Source organism: Thermobia domestica, chromosome 9 (assembly GCF_964235325.1).
Source record: "Thermobia domestica chromosome 9, izTheDome1.hap1.1, whole genome shotgun sequence".
Classification (NCBI taxonomy): Eukaryota; Metazoa; Arthropoda; class Insecta; order Zygentoma; family Lepismatidae; genus Thermobia; species Thermobia domestica.
The window spans coordinates 265,075,958-265,097,771 of NC_137462.1; the positions used below are offsets into that span (position 1 = coordinate 265,075,958).

Here is a 21,814-nt window from a genome sequence, read left to right on the forward strand (position 1 = left end):
AACAAAGACTAATATTCTAGTGAAATATTCTTTTAAAATACTCTATTCCACTCTATTCCCAAGTTATCATCTGTATATTAAAATGATAGGTTTATGTTTGTCCGTATAGGTTTATATGTTTGTCTGTAATCTTTCGACAATGAGATCTCGGAAAAGACAAGCGCTAGAAAAGTGCCATTTTCACTGATCGATTGCAAATTTTGTGTAGATTGTCCAGTTCTCATTCAAATTTTCAAAAATCGTGTCGTTATTGTTCTTTCCAACATTTTAGGGGCCGTTTTGAACCCATAAGATTAACATTGTTGCAGGCCGAAAGTACGATGTTAGGCAACCATTAGAGAAGTTACGTATGGTGGGTTGACGATAGTACAGGCGCTATGCTTAAATCTGAATGGCAAAACTTATTGCATGCTGGCAACTTCAAATGCCAAAAGAGACGCAATGAGGCGTACTCGGACGGATGTGGATTTATTTAATATATATATATATATATATATATATATATATATATATATATATATATATATATATATATATATATATATATATATATATACTTGATATTGTGTTACTGCAACAAATTTGCTACAAACTCACTCCAACATCTATACATAGCAATTCACTTCCTATTACTTCAATTCCTTTACTTGTGTGAGTAAGAAGATATACACAATGGGTAGGAGATTCATGGTCATAACAGAACGATACTTTGAGTAGACAGCAGGTTCAGCTAGTTTAATAGTAAATCTTCTCATTTCCTTGTTTTGCTGGCTATAAACAACGGCAAAGAAGATATAGCAATGTGTATTTATCATTAGAATACATCATTGCATGAAACATCATTTATATGACAACAACTTCCCACAATATGAAATGGAAATGTAGCTAATTTGGCCACATTTGCATTATTGTACGAGTATCATCAGCATATAGACTGTTTGTAAAATGAATGTCTAGTTAAAATTCATGATATATATATATAGAGAGAGAGACTCACGTTTTAGAAATAAAGAGAAGAAATTTGGTTTAAAATTAAATAAATGTCTAATATACATTTATAACACGGTTAGCAAAAGAGAAAGTTTAACCTGATTAATATTGTTTATTTACATATAATCACAACACTTAGAGCTAAAGACTGGCTATACTCACGTTAAAGTTTAATAATGATATTGTTGTATTTACTGTTTCGTACATTGAGAAATCTTTAATTTTACAAAAATTACATTGTTACAGGTGAAAGAATACAATATTTTTAATTTGACGCTTCACGCTCATAACATGTAGACTAAGGGAGACTGACGATAAATGGAAATATCTGATCTTGTAAAAAAAAAAAAAAAAATGTGGTAAAACACAAACTGACAGAAGATTGGAAATTTAAAAAAAAATCTTTGTTGTTCTATGTACTGTGTAGCACAAGTTCATACATCCTGGCGTCATCTTAAAAATTGGCCCAACATGTTCTCCGAGCTCTCAGATTGTTTTCAATACCATGCATTATTAAAAATTTCTTAGAATTCTGGTTTTACATGTTCCTATCATAATAGATACTTATATTCAGATGTAGGAAATAAAAGATATGCCTTATATTTAACCAATTCTCCCATTTACCGTGAGGTTTTATAAAATATTATAGTCATAAATTGATCTCTGAGTACCTAAGTATATAAACCCACAGTCAAATGAATGTTGTACTACTGATCCAGAATATAATTCTTTGAAAATATGACAAGATAATTGTTAAATACATCATATTTCCAACTTTCATATAGTCCAAACACTTCCAAAAGGGGTACGGTGGCACAGTGGTAGAATGCTTAACTCTGGTGTGTGGGGTCGCTGGTTCGAGCTCTGAAAATTCTACTGCTTTTATTTTTGTATAAAGGTGCAAGAAATTAACCATCTTATGTTTCGGGCTCTGCATCACATCCCTAACTGTATTCTGTAACACGAAGGTAAAATGTGAATTTTTAGTTCAGACTTTAAATTCTTTCCCCTCCTTAGTACAGTTATTCGTTCAAAGGTTGAATCATACGCTCCTTCCTTAGAGGCTTATTGCAAAGCGCACAAGGAACTAGGACCAGAAATCTCCACAGTTCAAATTGTACGTCTGCGTAAATACCTCACATTTTGATTAGCTTCGTGGCAGACTTCTGTCACGCAGATAAGATTGCCCGAAAAAACCACATTGCAAGTAAACAAAGAAACATACAACAATGACTCTTAAGAGGGAAGTCGCTCTATCCACCCTTTCAGTGGATCCACCACTTCTTGCAGGTGTTGTTAAGTATGAATCAGGTTTTTCAATTTATAAATATTTAGCGATTTTTGTGCAAGGGCTAAAGTGAAGAGTTTCCTGGGTTGTATGACGAGTTTTTGCGTCAAAACACTATCAATCATATTTTTAACGGGAGCATCAAACAACAAATAGATAACGGTATTTGAAAGCCTATTTACTGCAAAATAATTAAATGGGGTTAAAGATCAGGAGAGTCAATTTTAGGTTTTGCTTGGAGGGGGGAAAGATTCCCTAGAAATATAAGTCGAATTTCGAGATATTGATTACTTTATTACTATGATGTTGATTATAGTATCTCAAATTCAAAAAGGGCAATTGCCTCTTCTACAGTGATTATTTCAGAAGAGTTTCACCGGGAGGATAATTTCAATACACTGGGGCTGAAAAGTTGTATTGCAAAAATACTGTGATCCACAATGATTATGACCGAAGAGCACGAATATCTTTGGGTTGAGAATTTCGTTGCTCCGAGGGGAAATCTCGGGGGCCTCCTCTGAATTTATCATCACTCTCCTGCCTTTTTACATGAAGCTCCTGTTAAAGACATTTATTTTACTTAAAAATATAAGGAAAGCCATCAAGGACATAGGAAGGAATGTTAAAGCTGGGAAAGAAACAGGAAACAGAACCCACATATTTTCATTCCACCATCTCAATACTGAGCTGAAAATGTTTAACTGATTCGTACTAACTTTTTTTTTCTCTTAAATAACTTAAACTAGAAATACAAATTACGAGCAGAGCAACGTTTATTTAAAAATGGTGAAAGTGTAACAGTTTCGTCAACTAACTGAACTATTGGCTTTATCAGTCATTATTTGTCTTATGAAATATATCAGTGGAAACAAAGCAACGTTTATTTAAAAATGATAAAAAGTGTAACAGTTTCGCCAACCAACTGAACATATTGGCTTTATCAGTCATTATCTGTCTTATGAAATATCTCAGTGGAAACAAAGCAACGTTTATTTAAAAATGATAAAAGTGTAACAGTTTCGCCAACTAACTGAACATATTGGCTTTATCAGTCACTATCTGTCTTATGAAATATCTCAGTGGAAACAAAGCAACGTTTATTTAAAAATGATAAAAAGTGTAACAGTTTCGCCAACCAACTGAACATATTGGCTTGATTAGACAATGTCCGGACTTCAGATACCACTGCCATATTTCATAAGACAGATAATGACTGACGAAGCCAATATGTTCAGTTATTTGGCGAAACTGTTACACTTTTATTATTTTTAAATAAACGTTGCTTTGTTTCCACTGAGATATTTCATAATACAGATAATGACTGACGAAGCCAATATGTTCAGTTATTTGGCGAAACTGTTACACTTTTATTATTTTTAAATAAACGTTGCTTTGTTCGTAATTTGTATTTCTAGTTTAAGGTAGACGTTAATTTAATAACCTTAAATAAATAAAACTCATCTCTAAATTATTTTAAATTCTTATCAAGATTTTGCGGGCATTTATTTAAAAAACAACACTCTAATTTAAATTGTTATCTGTTGTTTCTTTAAGTGGCGAGAAAAAGCTCTCCTATTATAAACAATAGACCATTTTTATAAAACCATGTTTCTTGTCCTGCATGTAGACAATGGACTATTAAGGAGAACATATTGCTTAACATATGTGCAGTTACCCACGATGAAAAGGAAAAGTTAAATATGAATTGCTTACGAATTAGAGTTTGTTTTCTTCCATGCATATCGACAGAAATCTTACAAGAAAACGGATGTTGTAAATTATAACGTTTAATGTATGTGAGGAGTGATATGTTAACTATTATTTTTTTAAATTACCACACTAGGTTGCTGCAGTTGGGTGGTTCGTTATCTCGGCCATTCTTGTTTTTAGTCCATTGATTTATATGGGGATTATTCTCCTCTTTTCTTTCAAATAAACTGCACATTTAATAGTTTAATTTTGGTAATTTCCCCTTCATGTCCTGTTAAATGTCTCTTTTTTTTCCAAAATGTATTTGCATTGTACAGAGTAATAATGAACTATATCGACGAACTGTAAGAAGCAATCCCTTACATCAAAATAAGAAAAAGAAAGGTCATACTGACCTGTAGGAAAAAAGTGCATATTTTCAGAGCTAGAGCCGTCAAAAAAGTGGGGGGAAATGTCTTGCAACACGTGTTATTTTGAAAATGAAGAACTATGGAGTGACGATTGATATCAGCCTAAAAGTAGTCACAGATTGATTCAGTAATGTGCAATGATGAAATGTGTCAAGGGATTTCCCATAGGACACAGTTCCCGGATATGCTTCCTACAGCTATATACGCAGGAATTTATTTCAGGAGAGATCTAAAGTTTTCGGGGAGGATTTCAAATTTAATGTGAGGCTAATTATGTTAGAATTTGTAAAATCTTCCCTAAAACTGTCTAAATTTACAGAAAAAGTCGGGGTTTCGGGGAGGTGGTCCGAACTCACAGGACACACCACCTGCGTACGTCCCTGGCTCCAAACAGAACTCCCAAATATGCTCAGCCTTAAAGGTGAGTCCAGTGTACGTAAAAAGTAAGCCTTGAAAACGGTGAGCACATAATCGTCTGTGAGAAGTTGGAAGTGTTATGGAAATGATGTGAACCGGATCGAAAGGTTAAGTTTCCAAGTTCAGTTTCCACGCATTGTTTCCACTTGCTACAGCTAAAAGTAAGCAGTGGGCATGAAATGATTTGCTGATATCGACTGAATTATGTTACGAAATGTTTGGCAGGAGATAGATTATTGGCTTCATGTGTGTTGTGTTACGTGAGGTGATCATATAAAACACTTATGATATGTTTGAAGCATACTTTGGTAGTTTACCTTCCTTAGCACATGTCTTTCAATAACATATGTATTAGATTTCACAGTAAATAATTTCTGAAATTAGGCCCTTCATTTTGACTTGCCCTGTATAATTAAACAAATTTAAGGAGAACATTTGCTGATAGTTTTAAAATTAAATGATTAGCTGTAAATTGAAGTTTTAACTTTTTGGTGTCCCGTAGGCAAATGGGATACAACTACCTTCAGGCAGAATGAAATGAAATGAAATGAAATCTTTGAGTTTTACGTCCCACGGTTATGCCGGTTAGGCTAAAGGAGACGGTGATGATGAGTGATGAATGAAATGGTGGAATGAAGAAAGTGTGAGGAAACGGGAGAACCTCGAGAAAACCCACGCACACGGTGTTTGTCCACCACAAAGTTCATTTGGCGGGGGCTGGGATCGAACCCGGGACCCCAAGTACCAGAGGTGAACGCTCTACCACTGAGCCACCACGGCTCTTCAGGCAGAATATTCAGACAAGACAACATAACAATGTACTTGTCCTGAACTATTTTCACGCTATTGTTTACAGATGGACGATACGTATAAAATTCAAGTAGATTTAAGTAAAGAGTTTATGAGTCTAATTGACTATCGATTAGTGAAATGTAACCATGATCGCAATGGGTTCTCAAAAAGGTGAGATTAGACCTCATTTGACGCCCAGCCTTCATTTGGTTAAGTAAGATAACGTACGACTTTTGTTTGTTTCCTTTAAATAAGTGAGTGTTATAAATGAAAGAATAATGTTATTTTTTTGTTATAATGTTGAAGTAACGCTTATAAATCAATGATTTTTGTAGCTTGGTAGTCAGTGGCGTATTTACGATTTTGTTTCGGGGAGGGCTTTGCTAACTGTCGGTGGGAAGGCTTTGCCTGAAAATGTGAAAATTCAGCAAGAGATTTCATATACTTTACTATAGTAATTAAGATTTCGGGGGGGGGGGGGTTAAGCCCGGAAGCCCCCCTAAATACGCCACTGTTGGTAGTTAAGTAGTATTGGGCTCAATTCTTCTGTGTAAGGTTCCCCCTTTGATCCCGGACCATATGAGTTTGTGGAGGAAAGCATTGTGTCTCTTTGTATTCCCACTGTTCTTCCATTTTCTCCCATATTTTTACTTCAAAAAAAGTTTCATAATAATTGACTCTCATTAATCATGTTTTCTTTAGACTCAGGGAAAATTTGTGCGACATTTAAATTTTCATTTCATTTATTAATTTTTATCGAAAAAAAAGTGGAATGACAGGATTTTTTTTTAGTTTAACGTTTGACGGCTATGCAAGGGCGCCGATCCTGGGAGGGTGGGGAGCCCAGGCTCCCTCAAAGCTCATGTGGGCTCCCTAGTGTATTTATGAATATACAGTATTTGGCATAATTTGAATGCAATTTGTCTTAACATCCTCATATATATATCTTCTGCGTCTGAGTGCTCTCCCCCCCCCCCCAAATTTACAGAAAAATCGGCGCGTTTGCGGTTAGGCCTAGGGTTGTCAACTTTTGAAAATGTAAATACGGGAAACCTTGGAGTACGTATCGTCAACAATTTGACGAAGGGTCGTATCACATCAAAATTTCACTTTTTCAGACATAAAAAAAAGAAACATAATTCCACAGAGGAGGAAAAAGTTACATTATATAATAATTGATCAATAATTCCACATAATAATCATCTGGAATAGGTGACAAGATATTACATATTCAACTGCCTTTCAGCCCAAGTAATTATTATTTCTTTTTTTATTTCTGAAAAAGAGATTTTCAGATACGACCCTTCGTCAAATTGTTGACGGTGTACTCTTAAGATTGTGACATCATCGCTTGTCAAAAATATGAACAATCTGAAAGTGGTTACTTCACATAAAATTGAGCGATTCGGAATTCGAACTTAATAACTTTAGTTACTTTTGAAACATTTATTCAGCTTACATATTATTGCAGTTTTGGTTGAGTCGGCAAGTGTAATTTTTTGTAGTCCACCATCAATAATACATCATATTTAAAACAGAAAAGCAAATATAATTTGCAATATAATTATAGCATGCACAAAATATAACTGGAAAAATAAATCTTACCAGCTTTGCTGGGGATGATACCAGCTTTGCTCATAATGTCTACATACTTTTATTGGATCTGGATGTATTATTTAATTGGAAGATGTATCTGAGGATGATCTAGTGCTAGCTGCTCTCTTGAAAATGTACTTTTGTTGATTTTTACAAGGATGTTATTAATAGAGGATCTGCCCATATGTATCGTCATCCTATTAAATCGATGAAGCCAAAAAAACAACCGAGCATCGGCACGTCTGATTGGCTACTCTCGTTTCCACCATCGTCTGATTGGCTACTTTCGTTTCCGCCATAATTGTTGGCTCAAAACATTGCGATCCTATTGGGCGGAGTGGGCAGAGTAAGGGTGGCACAACAGTGACGTATGGCTTCAAGATTTTGTTGTAAGGGCAGATCCTCTATTTTATAAGATCCTTGGATTTTTAGCAGTTTTGACAAACCCAGTATATTTTCTTACTTTTAACTCTTCAGGAAATTCCGCTCATATCAAGTGGATATCAAAGTGAGTTATAAGCTCTGCTCTAATCATATTCACGATTCCTTTCGTCACTCCAAAATAATCTGAATAGAACAGAGAATAAGACTAGTAAGAAGAAAAATTACCGGACATTTAACGTCTGGTTTTGAGATCGTACCGGACACCGGACAAGGAGATCAAAAACCAAACTGTCCGGTAAAACACCGGACGGTTGGCAACCCTAGTTATGCTCCTTAAGCTAAAAAGAGACGGGTGGTTATTAAAAATGAGTAATTGTGAAGTTAATTTTTTGTGCTCTAGAACCGAGAATTTAACCAGGGATCACGTGCAACAAAGGCACACCGCGGTAACCACTAGACCACCGGGAAGGGTTGACATCGATGAAGAAAAATGCTACAAGGTAAAAGAAAGACTACAGGGTGTATAATATTCAATGCGACGCGGAGTTTGAGATAATAGAACTTTTGAACCTGAAGCGATACACAAATAATGGTTATACCAAAATGAAGCCTTGTTCATTCATAGATATCTAAACTAGGAAGCAACGATTGAAGTACACTAGAAACCGCACAGTGTTGACAGATGTAACCCAAGATGTAAATCATTTATTTTCAAAACATGTAAATTGACTCATAACTCATACGTATGGATATTCTGTCGTTAATTTTTAGTTTCTTTAGTTGGAGTAGCTTGGAAATTAAGGATCGGAAAAAAGAATTTTTCATTTCCACCGATAACTAATCGGATGAGATCTCTGTAAGGGAGAAGTAGGGAAATCATAGTTTTCATAAATCAACCCTGAATTGGCAACCCTGCTGATGTTTCAGTGCATTAAAAGGTGTGTTAAGGATCTGTCTATATATGTATATGCAATTCCTGAACAGAATGAAAAAGAAATTTGCAAATTATCATAATAAAACTTTTGCTTCCATGCACCCGGCAACACTGCAATCATCAGAAATGAGTTACTAGCTCTGCAGCAGGTGCTGGAAGTGTCTCCTGTTTTGATTCAAACACTGGTTTACACGTTTCACCAGATTGGCAGCAACTTTACGAAGATTAGAAATGTTACTGTACTCAATGGCACTGCGAATGTTCGTTTCCAGATCTTGAATAGTTCGAGAATTGTTATTGTATACCTCTTGCTTTAAGTAGCTCCATAGAAATGAATAGCAGTGTTGCCGGGTGCATGTAAGTAAAAGTTTTATCATGATAATTTAAAAGTTTTCTTTTCATTGTTTTCAGAAATTGCATAATGTAGACAAATCCTTAACATACCTTTTGATGCACTGAAACATTAGCAGATTGCCAATTCAGAGTGTTGATTTATGAAAACTACGATTTCGCTAGTTCCACCTTACATGGCCTCATCCGATTAGTTATCGTTGGAAATGAAAAATTCTTTTTTCTGATCCTTAATTTCCAAGCTACTCCAACTAAACAAGCTAAAAATTAACGACAGAACATCCATACGTATGAGTTATAAGTCAATTTACATATTATGCAAAAAAAAAAAAAAAAAAGATTTACACCTTTGGTTACATCTTTCATCACTGTGTGGTTCCTAGTGTGCTTGAATCGTTGCTTCCTAGTTTAAAAATATATGCATGAACAAGGCTTCATTTTGGTATAACCATTATTTGTGTATCAATTCAGGTTCGAAAGTTCTACTATCCCAAACTCCGGGTTGCATTGTATATTGGACACCCTATATAAAGTTAAATGATGTCAAAGATTGTCCGAATAACGAAGAGTTTAGTTTAGGAAAGGACTTTAGTGAATGGAACCTTTCAATTCTATGGTCTACCAGTAACGGCAGAAACTTCTGATAGTAATGCCAGTAGTTTCATTCCAGATTTTAGTTAGGGTAAGTTAAGATTGTTCACTGGCATAAGAGTTTCACGTTTTCTTTTTTGTTAGTATGTTAGTACTGTATACAATTAAAAAAAAAGCGTATGTATTTTAAACTTAGGGGTTCAATTGCCCCAATGACCGAAATGACGCCCTGCATAAATGCCTTGCAAAACATGTACGGTTATAAAGTTAACACAAATATACGCGGGATTTTATATTTTCTATAAAATTAAACACCCGAGTGTTCTCGGGCTTTTTCATACTAATAGGTTAAAATCACCGTTATCCTTGAATATGTTAAGAGATAAATTCAATTAACAAATTTGGACGAGATAATAGCTCTAGCTTTCTATTGCGAGAAACAGAATTTTAAAAAATGGCTTCCATTCAAGAGTTTTTGTGTGAAGTAACGAACGGAGAGACGTTACAAACATTACATTATTTATTGATGTATTTCTAGACAACAGGCTACATAACCCAATTACAGTGTCCGTTACATGTATTAAGCAACTATAACACATTCATACATTCATTATAATACACTTACAGTTGTAATATGGTTGCAATATCATTAATATTCTATCATCTACAATTATTTCTTATTATATTACAAAGAGCTGCCTTGAATTGACTTATTCTGTTAATATTAATATCCAAATCTCTTCTGTATTTTGTTGACCTATTGTAGGTTGTACTAAATCTCCATAATGGTGACCCCTTATTTGCATTCATGGGTAATCTGCCGCAGTAAAAAAAAAAAGAAAAAGAAAAAAGAAAAAAGAAAGAAAAAGAAAGAAATTTTCAAGACGAGTTACATTTGTAGGACTGCGTACTTTAAATTCTTGAAGTAAATCGGTGCAGTCGATTTTACTGTTAAATATCTTATATAGCAACAACATATCATGCATTATTCGTCGCTGTTCTAGACTTAATGTTTTGAAGTTCAGGTTTAAAAATTGACTATTGTATGTCTTCGGATATACCCTATACTTATGCCTCCCTATATGCCAAGCGCCTTAAATATTTATTCTGAACCTTTTCTATATTATTTATGTTTGTTTTTGTGTGAGAGTTTCATATAGTGGCTGTGTATTCAAATTTGGTACGAACGTAGTGCTCACATAGCTTTAGAATAGTTGTAATACTGGTAAATTCTTTGCTAATATTGATAATGAATCCAAGGTTTCTGTACGCCTGGTCAATCAACTGGTTTATATAATTGTTAAATGTTAAAATTCTATCATACTCTACCCCTAATTCCCTGACAGTGTCCGTGATCGGTGAAGTAATGTCACTCATTTTATACAAAAATTTCTGCGTGTTTTTGCGATTGGTAAAGGACATTACATTGCATTTGTTAGTGTTCCCGTTAATGATGTTCTCTTTGCACCAACCCATTAGTCAGTGGCGGGTCCAGGACGGACTTCTGGGGAGCGGTGGGTTGTTATACTGCTACTTAGAGCTACTTTTAAGAACTCCAAACTCTGGGATGGGTTTTATTTATATATAAAATAAGGAAGTTTCCTCATCTGGGGGGCGATCGCCCCGATTGCCCCCTCCTGGATCCGCCCCTGCCATTAGTTCAAGTCACTTTGAAGCATTTTACAGTCTTTTAATGTCTATATTGTGTATGTATATTTTAACATAATCTGCAAATATCAGTGTGTGAGAGTTGTATACTTCGCGGTAGATCATTGATAAATAGTAGAAACAATAGTGGTCCTAAGTTCGACCCCTATGGTACCCCTGATAGTTGTACATACTGTGGAAACTTACAACCTTTGTACACGACGAATTGTTTTCTATTTTCCAAGTAAGATTTAAATATATCAATAAGTTCACTGAATCCCCTCAAGCCCGATACTAATAATATTGTGTCACTTGTTTGTTAAGGAGTGTTTTCTCTTAGAGCACTGAACAGCTCACAGCGGAAGGAAATAACGAAAAATACGGAACGATATATGTAACTTGTCGGCGGGGGGACACTTGTTTTTGACAAAGAAAAAAGTGTAGACAGACAAAACAGCAATAAATGTTTTAATGATGTCATTGAGAAGGAAGAATTAAAAGAAAAAGAATTTGCTTCTTTTGTTTTCCGTTACAACATTGCTGTTCGAATGACTGTTAATGATTGAATGAAGTAGGAAAGGAAAGCTGATGGAAACTCGTAATCTTTGGCGTGAGAAACGGGATACGCTGCCGTGAGTCTTCTGTGGACTTCGCTTCAACAGGTGTAAGAAACAACGTGGGAAGACTGCACCGCCATTTGTCGTTCAGTCACACCATTTGAACGAAGATTTCTATCTTGACGAGATTTATAAGACTTCTGCAAACTTTTGTACGTCTTGAGTGAGACACATTTATATCAAATATTTTATTCATATTGATACTTTTAGACTCTTCAACTTCTCACAAGCAATTATATTATTTTTTTATTCTTTTTTTGGTGACGAAATCTTTCTATATTCATTAGTTGTGCTGAAGTTACACATATGTTCTCATTCAATTGTTCTCTTCTCAGCACTCTGATAACAAGCTAATGGGATTATTAGGAAATAGGTCTCGAAGTTAGATTAGCTTCTCATGCATGCAGATGCAATATTGATGAATATATTACAACACCGACTTTGTAATAGGTTATGGTTAGTGAACAGTGTGAAAACAATATACTATATGGCTACTGCTCTTACATATTAGTGAGAATCTTTTTTGCAAAATGAACTCAGTTGGATATGTTCAAGAATAATCGATAAAGTAGGAAAGTAATTCTCTTCTTCAGCTGGTATTATCACATATATATCTTCTTGTTGTTGTGGGTTTGATCCGGAGTAATGTTTTAAATTGACTTGATTTTGAGTTTAACGTCCCTTTCAGCAGCAAGGCTATATGAGAGCTGAACTTACTTATTAACGTCGAATTCGAACCACATGAGCTCCCGGCAGGAATCGAACCTTGGTTCCCTATGCCAGAGGCGTGTACACTAACCATTTAGCCACGAAGGAGCTCTGGAATAATGTTTTGTTTCCATTAACTTGCAGGACAAGCTGTGAGACATTAAAATAAATTTAAAAATAAACACAGGAAAATTTAATATTGCACACAAATAGAACATCTATTTATGTATTTATTTATTTATTTATTTATTTTGTGCAGCGAGCTACTAAACAAATTTACATTTGCATAGCAATATAATATGGGATGATAGAAGAACAATAGAAAGAAGTGCAGAGGTCGTATTAAACGCTTGCAGCGACATGGGTTTGAAAGTAAATGCAGAGAGAACCAAATATATGGAAGTTCGCCGAGATCGTAACACATCAAATTATGGATGCGTCAAAATATTTATCAAATAATACTTTCGACATTGTAGATGTTTTCAGATATCTAGGATCAATATTAACACGCCAAAAGCATATGCACAAAGAAATTACATGTCGATTGAAAGCAGAGAATTCGTGTTATTATTCATTTCTAAGTCTTTTTTTTCATCACGAATATTGTCGACGAATTTGAAGCTTAAAATATAAAAAACGATAATCATGCCTGTCGTGATGTACGGCTGCAAAACATGATCACTTACTCTGAGGAAAGAACGCAGACTGGAAGTATTTGAGAATAAAATTCTGAGACGAATATTCAGACCCAAGAGGAACGGGAATGGGGAATAGTGAAAATTTCATAACGAGGAACTACATAATTTATACTGTTTACCGCGGTGGCTCAGTGGTAGAGTGTTCACCTCTGGTGCTTGGGGTCTTAAGTTCGATCCCCGCCCCCGCAAAGTGAACTTTGTGGTGGATAAACACCGTGTGCGTGGGTTTTTTTGGGGTTCTCCCGTTTCCTCCCACTTTCTTCATTCCACCATTTCATTCATTACTCATTATCACCGTCTCTTTAGCCTAACTGGCATAACCGTAGGACGTAAAACTCAAAGATTTCATTTCATATTTTTGCTCTAAGTAGTGACAGAGATATTTCAAAGGACTTGTCACCACGAGCTAATAACTTGGTTTGTAACAGAGGCCCAACGTAGCTCACTCCCTCACAAAATAAGCATCATGAACACGCTGGTGGAAGAAGACTTAACTCTAGCGATGAGCGGAGTGATCGAAAAAAAAATAGCATGCGTCTGAAGCGTATAATATAATAAGATGATTGCTATATTTTAGTATTAAAGATAGGGATTTAGGGCCCCCTGAGGTTGGAGGCCCCGAAGCCTGGGCTCCATTGGCTCCGCCTTTAATCCGCTCCTGGTTTGTCTTTCAAATTACTTATGTTCGTCAGATAATTCTCTGAATTTGTGTCTTGTTGATTCTCGTTTTAAATGAAAGCGAATAAGGAAACTGTAGTCGCTTGGAAGAGATTGCAAGCTCGTACAGAATAATATTCTTGCTACATAAAAACTCGGTCTCTCATCGCGATAGTTTCCTGACACGTAGCTGCTTCCTTGAAATTCGTCAGGGTTTTAAAATAAAAAGTAAAGGTACGGGCTATCGCACTAAACCTTTCTTAAATTATAACATATTGCAATTATCACTAAGAGGGGCATAGTGGCTCAGTGGTAAAGAGCTTACCGCTAGTAAGTGGTGTCCCTGTGGGTTTTCTTCCACATTTTCATTCCACTAATTCTCCCATCATCATTCTCTTGCCTTAATCATCGTCCCTCTTAGCCTAGCGGGCATAAACGCGGGACGTTAACCTGAGAGATTTTCCAGTTACTAACAAGGGAACATCTTGTATTGATAGTAGCATTGCCCAATCAAACAATGCGCAATAGATAAAGGAGTGGAGAAAGGTGAGAAATCCAAAGTTTTACGGGTCGACACCCAGAAACACAGGAGATACAGAGGAAAGAAGAATCTAGAATCATGTGAAAATAGTAATGCAAAAGATACACTGACACAGAAAGAACTTCAAAATGATTAAAATAATCAAAATGACATTTACACAACAGTATAGTAAGGAAACATTATACACACAGACACGCTCAATAACATCATATGTAATGCAGTATTGCCAACTTAGCACATAATGAAATTTTGTTAAATGGCACGTAACACAAATTAAAAATCGACACTATGGTTCGTCCCTACTTTCGTACTTCAGAGATTATATTCTTGTTCGTGGTCTCATATTTTTTTAACTAATTCTAATTGTGTACTGTATATACTCTTCTACATCCAAGATTCATATAGAAATTCATATAGGCCTATCCTCAAACGTTGGCAACACTGTACATCAAGACTTCAGAGGTACGGTTCTACTTATAATTAGATTTTTCAGATGTTATAACTTGTGTTCCCTGCCATTTAACAAAACTTCATTTTGTACTCAGTTGGCAACACTGCATTACATATGATGTTATTGAGCATGTCTGTGGATACAATGTTTGCTTACTGTTGTGTAAATACCATTTTGATTACTTTAATCATTTTGAAGTTATTTCTGTGTCAGAGTATCTTTTGCATTGCTATCTTCACATGATTCAAGATCCTTCTTCCCTCTGTATCTCCTGTGTTTCTCGGTGTCGGCCCGTAAATCTTTGGATTTCTCACTTTTCTTCACTCCTCTATCGATTGCGCGTTGTTTGATTGGGCAATGCTACTATCAATATAATATGTTCCCTTGTAAGGCATTTATGGATGAAATGTGAACAAAACTACAAATATGTATTTTCCGAAAACTTCATTCAAAGAATGTTACCACCAACTATACACTACCTCTTATGGAGTACTTACGAGATGACTTACGCTATGTTACAGGGCTATTAATGAAATATTTATCTACGGAACATGAGGAAAATCTCCTGAACCGTTTTCTGAGTTTTTTTAAAACTCTTTCCCAACAATTAATTATCCCTTTTTGAATTTTCTTGGAAATGACATACTTATTTATTATAGAGTTTTAAATAAAATACTTATTTATGACATACGAATAAAACGGCTTAATTTCTTAAAAGAATTGTTAAACTAAATTATCTCTTGTAAGGGTGGCTCAGTGGTAAAGCGCTTACATCTGGTGCATGGGGTCCCTGGCTCGATCCGCGCCCAAGTAAGTTTGTGGTGGGCATCATGTCCGTGGGTTTTCTCGGGGTACTCCCTCTCCTCCCACTTTCTCATTCCACCAATTCTTCCATTAGCATTCACTTGCTTTAATCATCGTATCCATTAGCCTAACGGGCACAATCATGGGACGTTAAATTAAGACTTTTTTATCTCCTGTAAATTTTAACACTTTTCATTGGAATTGGATGGATATTTGGTAGTCAATTATTTTAATTAGATAATTATTTGATCACCAAAATAAAATTTTAAAAATACGTTTATGTCCTTATCTGTGGTCTTTGTGTGATGTCAGAAAATTCCTGATTGGTTTAATTTTATTCCTATCAATTATTAAATGTTAAAATTCTTAAATTAAAATTCCATACTTAATCATGAGTAAGTAATGCGTGTATATATATATATATATATATATATATATATATATATATATATATATATATATATATATATATATATACACGCATTACTTACTCATGATTAAGTATAGAATTTCAATTATATATATTTAAACACCATTGTTGATTGCACTAAGCTAAATCTAGAAACTTATACATTGCATTGGAATAACTGTAATCTTCTGGTAAAACAGGATAAATGAATAATGAATAAATAATGTACGACAACGTTATAGGTTCGGTTCAGTCTGCATACAGTTTATTACACACGTGAAGCAGGGTGTTTCTCTATACAATATTTCTACATCTTTCTCATCTAATTTGTCAAGGTGTGTAGATCATTTGTTCAATAAATGTTGTGTTTCAGATCCCAAACCCTTTGGGACTCTCTTGTAAGCTCTTTCAAGAAAGCGACTTAAATCGAGCACTTATTTCGAGCGTTGACAATGCAGGATTTGGACACGTGCAGCTGGGATGTAAACCTATCTTTCCATTGGTAAGACTGTTCATAGTTACTTCAAATTTCAAAACTGTTAATGGCTATAAGGAAACACTCTTCACTCTTCTGTACAAACATCTTGTAAAATATCATTAAATCAACAGAATTTCTATCTTCTTTTTTCTTACCAGATGAATTCAATTTCCTACGTTTTTCCTATGGTTGTTTTCATAGTAATCTTCTTTTCTTTCATTATTTTTCTCTGTACATACCTTAGTGGACTAGACAAATATTACGGGTGCATGATGGGTAATCGGACGTTCCTTGGTAATAGCCATGAGGGCAATGTAAAGTTTAGATGTTGGACACGAGTATCTAAAATGTAATTTAAAATATTAAATAATGTATAAAAGTAAAGATGAAAAATAAATAAATTAAAATAAAATAAACTAGTGATGCCATTCATTGTAGGAGGGAACAAAAGTTTATTATTATTATCAATATTATTATTATATTGGATAACAAATATAGTAGCGAATGCTACAAGAAAAATATAGGAATAAAATATAGTACCCATTTATAGTGTAGCAAGAATTTTAGGAATGATAAAAAATTGATCAAAAGATTGCGATCTTGGGTAATAATTAGTTTTTGGGTAAGGGACCACACAATTTTTGAACGGCCCTTAAATCGAGTTTTCGTATTTTCTATGGAATAAGCACATCATACTAAGTTAAGTGATAGCTTGGGTTTGGCTACACTGTATGTAGTTCTCCAGATATAAGGCGTACAAGAAAATTTTTGATTTAAATCTATTGGAGTTTTTGCGATCAGCGGCCACAAAATTTTTGAACGCACCCTTAACCGAGTTCTCGATAAGTTTTCTCGGGGTTCTCCAGTTTTCTTCCACTTCCTTTATTCCACCATTTTCATTCATTTCTCATTAACACCGTCTTCTTTAGCCTAGCCGGCATAACTCTGGTACGTAAAACTTCAAGATTTCATTTCATTTTCAACATAGACTGGATTTTACCCCATTATTTTTGATGGATTACATTCCCAAACAACAGAGTCGTTTCGAAAGGTTGGATAAAGCAATACAGCAAGTTTTATTAAAATCGAATAAATTCTGTAGGAGCTAGAGTGGAACAGACAGACATACATACACACACACTCACACAAATGGCGGTTAAGTTGAAATGCAGGAAATATTAAGATTATATCAATAGCTCATAAGATTTAACTTTCAAATGTATAACATGTAATGGGAGAGATGTAATTGCCAGCAAATTGTGGCCATTTTGATTGGTAAATTATGCATGAAGAGGAAAGTAACGTGAAGGTAATTGCAAGCCAATATAGACAATGTATAGTATGCAGGAAATGCTCAACACGTCTATAGCTTATGCACTATAGTATCCTTCATCGAACGAAATCCAATGCCTTTCAATGCGCTGTAGCACAGATATGCATGTAGCCAATGGGGGAGGGTCTGGTTATTCTTTCCTATGAGGAGATTTATATTACTTGCAATACATGGTGGCGAATGAGCGGGATATCCTGGAAAAGTCAGGGAATTTGAAATTTCGAGAAAAGTTACGGAATTCTTAGAATTTCTACACTAGTCAGGGAAATTTTAAGCTTTCGAAAGCATAGTGCCGTTCTGTAACAGTGTGGAAATTTCTAATCATAATTTTTCGCCATCGCTTCTCTGCAGTATCGAACATGTTATTTCAGAAACAGTTTTTCACTGTTCCTTTAATCTGTCATTTGGAACAGACAGTAGTTGACGGAATAATAAAAACAAAAAGTAATGTGGAAAGAAGGTTTTGTTAACATTTGATTCAACAGAGAAAGGAATGCAAATATTGTAAAATATTTTACAAGACATTATTGGATATACACTTTTTGTAATAGTGGATATGTACTTTTTATAATAGTTTATGTTATAATGAAAGAAAAACTGTTATATTTGAATGAAGAGAGGAAGGAACGTAAATTATTTACGGTAAATATTGTAAAATCTTTTTCAATACTTTTTATTCTTTTACTCGAGATTTCTTCATAGTTTCTTATTAAAATATTTACTAACATATCCTCATTTTATTGTCCTAACAAACAATGTGTTTGTTAGGATATTTATGTTGTCAGTAAAGCCAGTAAAGTAGTTTAGATTGATCGAGTTCCAGGGTCTTCAGTATTTCATGTCTCGCTCTCACTCCCCCCCCCTCCATTACGAAATCCTGGCTAAACGAACCAACATATGTTCCAGTAAAATAGTTTAGAATGATCGAGCCCCTGATGTCATGACCACAGTATTTTATGTCACGGACCCCCCTTCCCTTTACGAAATCCTGACTAAGTGCCTGGCACAGAGCTGTCACGAGAGCGTCAATCAGCGTCAGTTGAGCGGAAAGCGGAGAACGAATAAGTGTTCTGTGTAATCCAGGGGTGCCCACAAAGGGGGATATGACGCAAACTGTGTCATTGAAATATTTGGGGGGGGGGTAAAAATCTATATAAATATATTTGAGGAGGTGTAAAAATTAATCGAAAAGATTTTTTTTCATGGAAGAACACCTACGGATAGACAATTGAGGGGTGAGGCGCGTCATGGACATGAGGGGGGTGGGCACCACTGTGTAATCGGCGTTCGTTTTATGTTAATATATATTTTATGTTGTATTTTTGTGCATAAGAAATGCGTTGTGTGGTCTTTTGATATAAAATTATGAGTGAGAGACGACAAAAAAAAAAAAAAAAAAAGACAAATACAGCATAAACGGGCAAGAAATGTTTATTCTGTTTATAATTTTTCTTAAAACGTGAAGCAGACGCTTGAATGCCTCTCATCAATGTTGCCAAGTGTCAAGTATCAATACAAACTAGATTATTATTATTATTATTTAGTTGTTTCTCTAGTCTTAATCTATTTTCTGTGATAATTATAATCGTGCACGTGTAAGAAAATAGCCACGTCTTCAATGTTGACTACTCAGTCTACATCAAATCCGACAACACCGCAACCAGTATAAATACCTCTATATCTACGCGGCCAAACGGACTTCGTTCGCAGTGACTACTTTAGTACATACAGAAGTTGAGTTGATTTCGAGTTTAACGTCCCGTTCAGCAGCGAGGCTATATGAGACGTGGACCTACTGATTAACGTGGAATCCGAACCACATGAACTCCCGCCGGGAATTGAACCCGGGTCTCCCACGCCAAAGGAGCGTACGCTAACCACTTAGCCACGAAGGAGCTCTAGTAGGATATGTGTGGTCAGGACCCTGTTCCTCCCGTCTTTACTCTTTTGATTTTCCAAATCACTAATTTGACAGAAACAAGATGAAACCAAAAACTTACCTACATTTGGATGAAATTAGAACACAAGAATAAAACGTGTCGCGAATAGTGACCAAAAGGAATCTATTCACAGCTAGATATAATAATATATTTCATGCAATTGGCCCGAACAATTTTCCTTCTATGTGTGAGGGAAGCTATGATACAGTGGTATGGCACTTAGCTGCACGCAACGACTCGGAGTGCAAGGTTTGCTAGTTAGATTTGGGTACACAAATTTTTTATTTAATATATCGCCTGTGGATAGATTGGTAATATACAGTAGATGTCCTTATAAAAAACCTGGTTAATTACTTCTGAACATAGTTGTACAGAAAGAGCCATTTTTGTATACATTTTAAATATGTATAGTAATATATTTTTCAGTTAATCATTCAAAGATTATTATTATTATTATTATTATTATTATTATTATTATTATTATTATTATTATTATTATTATTATTATTATTATTATTATTATTATTATTATTATTATATTTAGATCCACGTTCCGCGATCTTCAGTTTCCTCTTTTTAACTCCCACTATTTTCTTGTATTGTTCATGTCATCGATCATTTGTGTTCTTCTTGTTCCCACTCCTCACTTTCCTTCCACCTTCCCTTGCATGGCGGTATAAAGAAGACAATTTCTTCGCAAGATATGTCCAATCCAATTGACCTTTCTAGAAAGAACGCTGGCTAAAAGCGTCCTCTTCTCTCCTATCCGTTTTAAAACATCTTCGTTTCTTACTCTCTCTCTCTCTGTGTTCATTGTATCTTCTCCATCTTCCTTCAACACTACATATCGAAACTTTTTTTAAATATTTCTTCTCTAACTTCCGTATTGTCCAAGTGTCTGAACCATACAGTTTAATACTCAACACTTGACCAACTTGTTCCTTAGATCAATATTAATCAATATAGAGTTAAGAGTGCTCTTTTCTTGTTGGATGCTTTTTTGGTTTTGGCAATTCTTGACCTGATCTCCTTGGTGCAGTAACCGTCTCTCATCAAAATACTTCCCAGATACTTAAAATTATCGGTTTTTTCAAGTCTTCTTCGTTCTACTGTGACTCGTAAGGGCGAGTTTCCACGGGATATTCTCATGACTTTCGACTTTTCGATGTTGATTCCATTTCATATTATTATTATTATTATTATTATTATTATTATTATTATTATTATTATTATTATTATTATTATTTACAATCTGAAATACTCAATTATCGTTCGTGAGTATTGCAGCAGCCTTAAACAATGTAGTTAGGAAAATAAACTACTTCCTGCATTGCACACAACATCAACATATGATCCTTAAAAATATTATAATAATATTGTACAGTAGTAGTGCAATTGCAAATATAAACGTGTTAATATTTTAAAATTAATATGCATATTGAAAATAGATTGTATATACTAATGAATTTATTTGGTAGTTGTTAACACATGAACGTGTTGGTAGCGTTATGTAGATCAATTGGGCAACAATGGTAGCGACAAATGTAGAGATTTCTCTTCATTTGTTAATCTTATGAATTCTGTACGTAATTTTTCGAATCCTTATGTTTCGAAACGATACTTATGTATGGATTGGATTACTGTTATTAAAATATTTAGATGCATAATATTTGAAGTTTATAAAAATTGATGATATACTTACTTATTATTACAAAACTCAATCTTTTTTACTACTCAACGCTTTCGATTGTCAATACGTTCTCAGATAAATACCAGTAGCAAGAACAGTATATTCAGAACAACAAGGGTGTCATTAAATTTGTTAATCAGAAATACAGATGAGAAATGCGTGTTTTCAATTTGTCTGGACGTTGAGCTTTGGTATTTTCGTAGGGGGATTTAGGATTTTAGGATTTAGATTTCTGGGCTTTCGGCATCTAAGGCCATTTAGCCCTTCACAATTTGAGGGATGACGTCTCTCGGAGAGCACACTATTTGGGGAAAGGGAAGGAAGGAAGGAAGCGGCCTGGGACCTATAAGTTAGGTACCATTTGTCTGGTGTGAATGA

General features: G+C 34.8%; 1 protein-coding gene across 2 annotated transcripts in view; it reads left to right on the plus strand.

Moving 5' to 3' along the window:
- Positions 1-21,814, plus strand: part of LOC145660675 (uncharacterized) — a 46,580-nt gene that overhangs the window by 15,690 nt on the left and 9,076 nt on the right. Inside the window, exon 2 of one of the 2 annotated variants that reach the window (XM_081726010.1) lies at positions 16,369-16,497. The exons of the other annotated variant lie outside the window; for it this stretch is intronic. Coding sequence (XP_081582136.1) covers positions 16,369-16,497 — 129 coding nt within the window. The remainder of the gene's footprint in view (positions 1-16,368; positions 16,498-21,814) is intronic. 2 annotated transcript variants of the gene reach the window in all.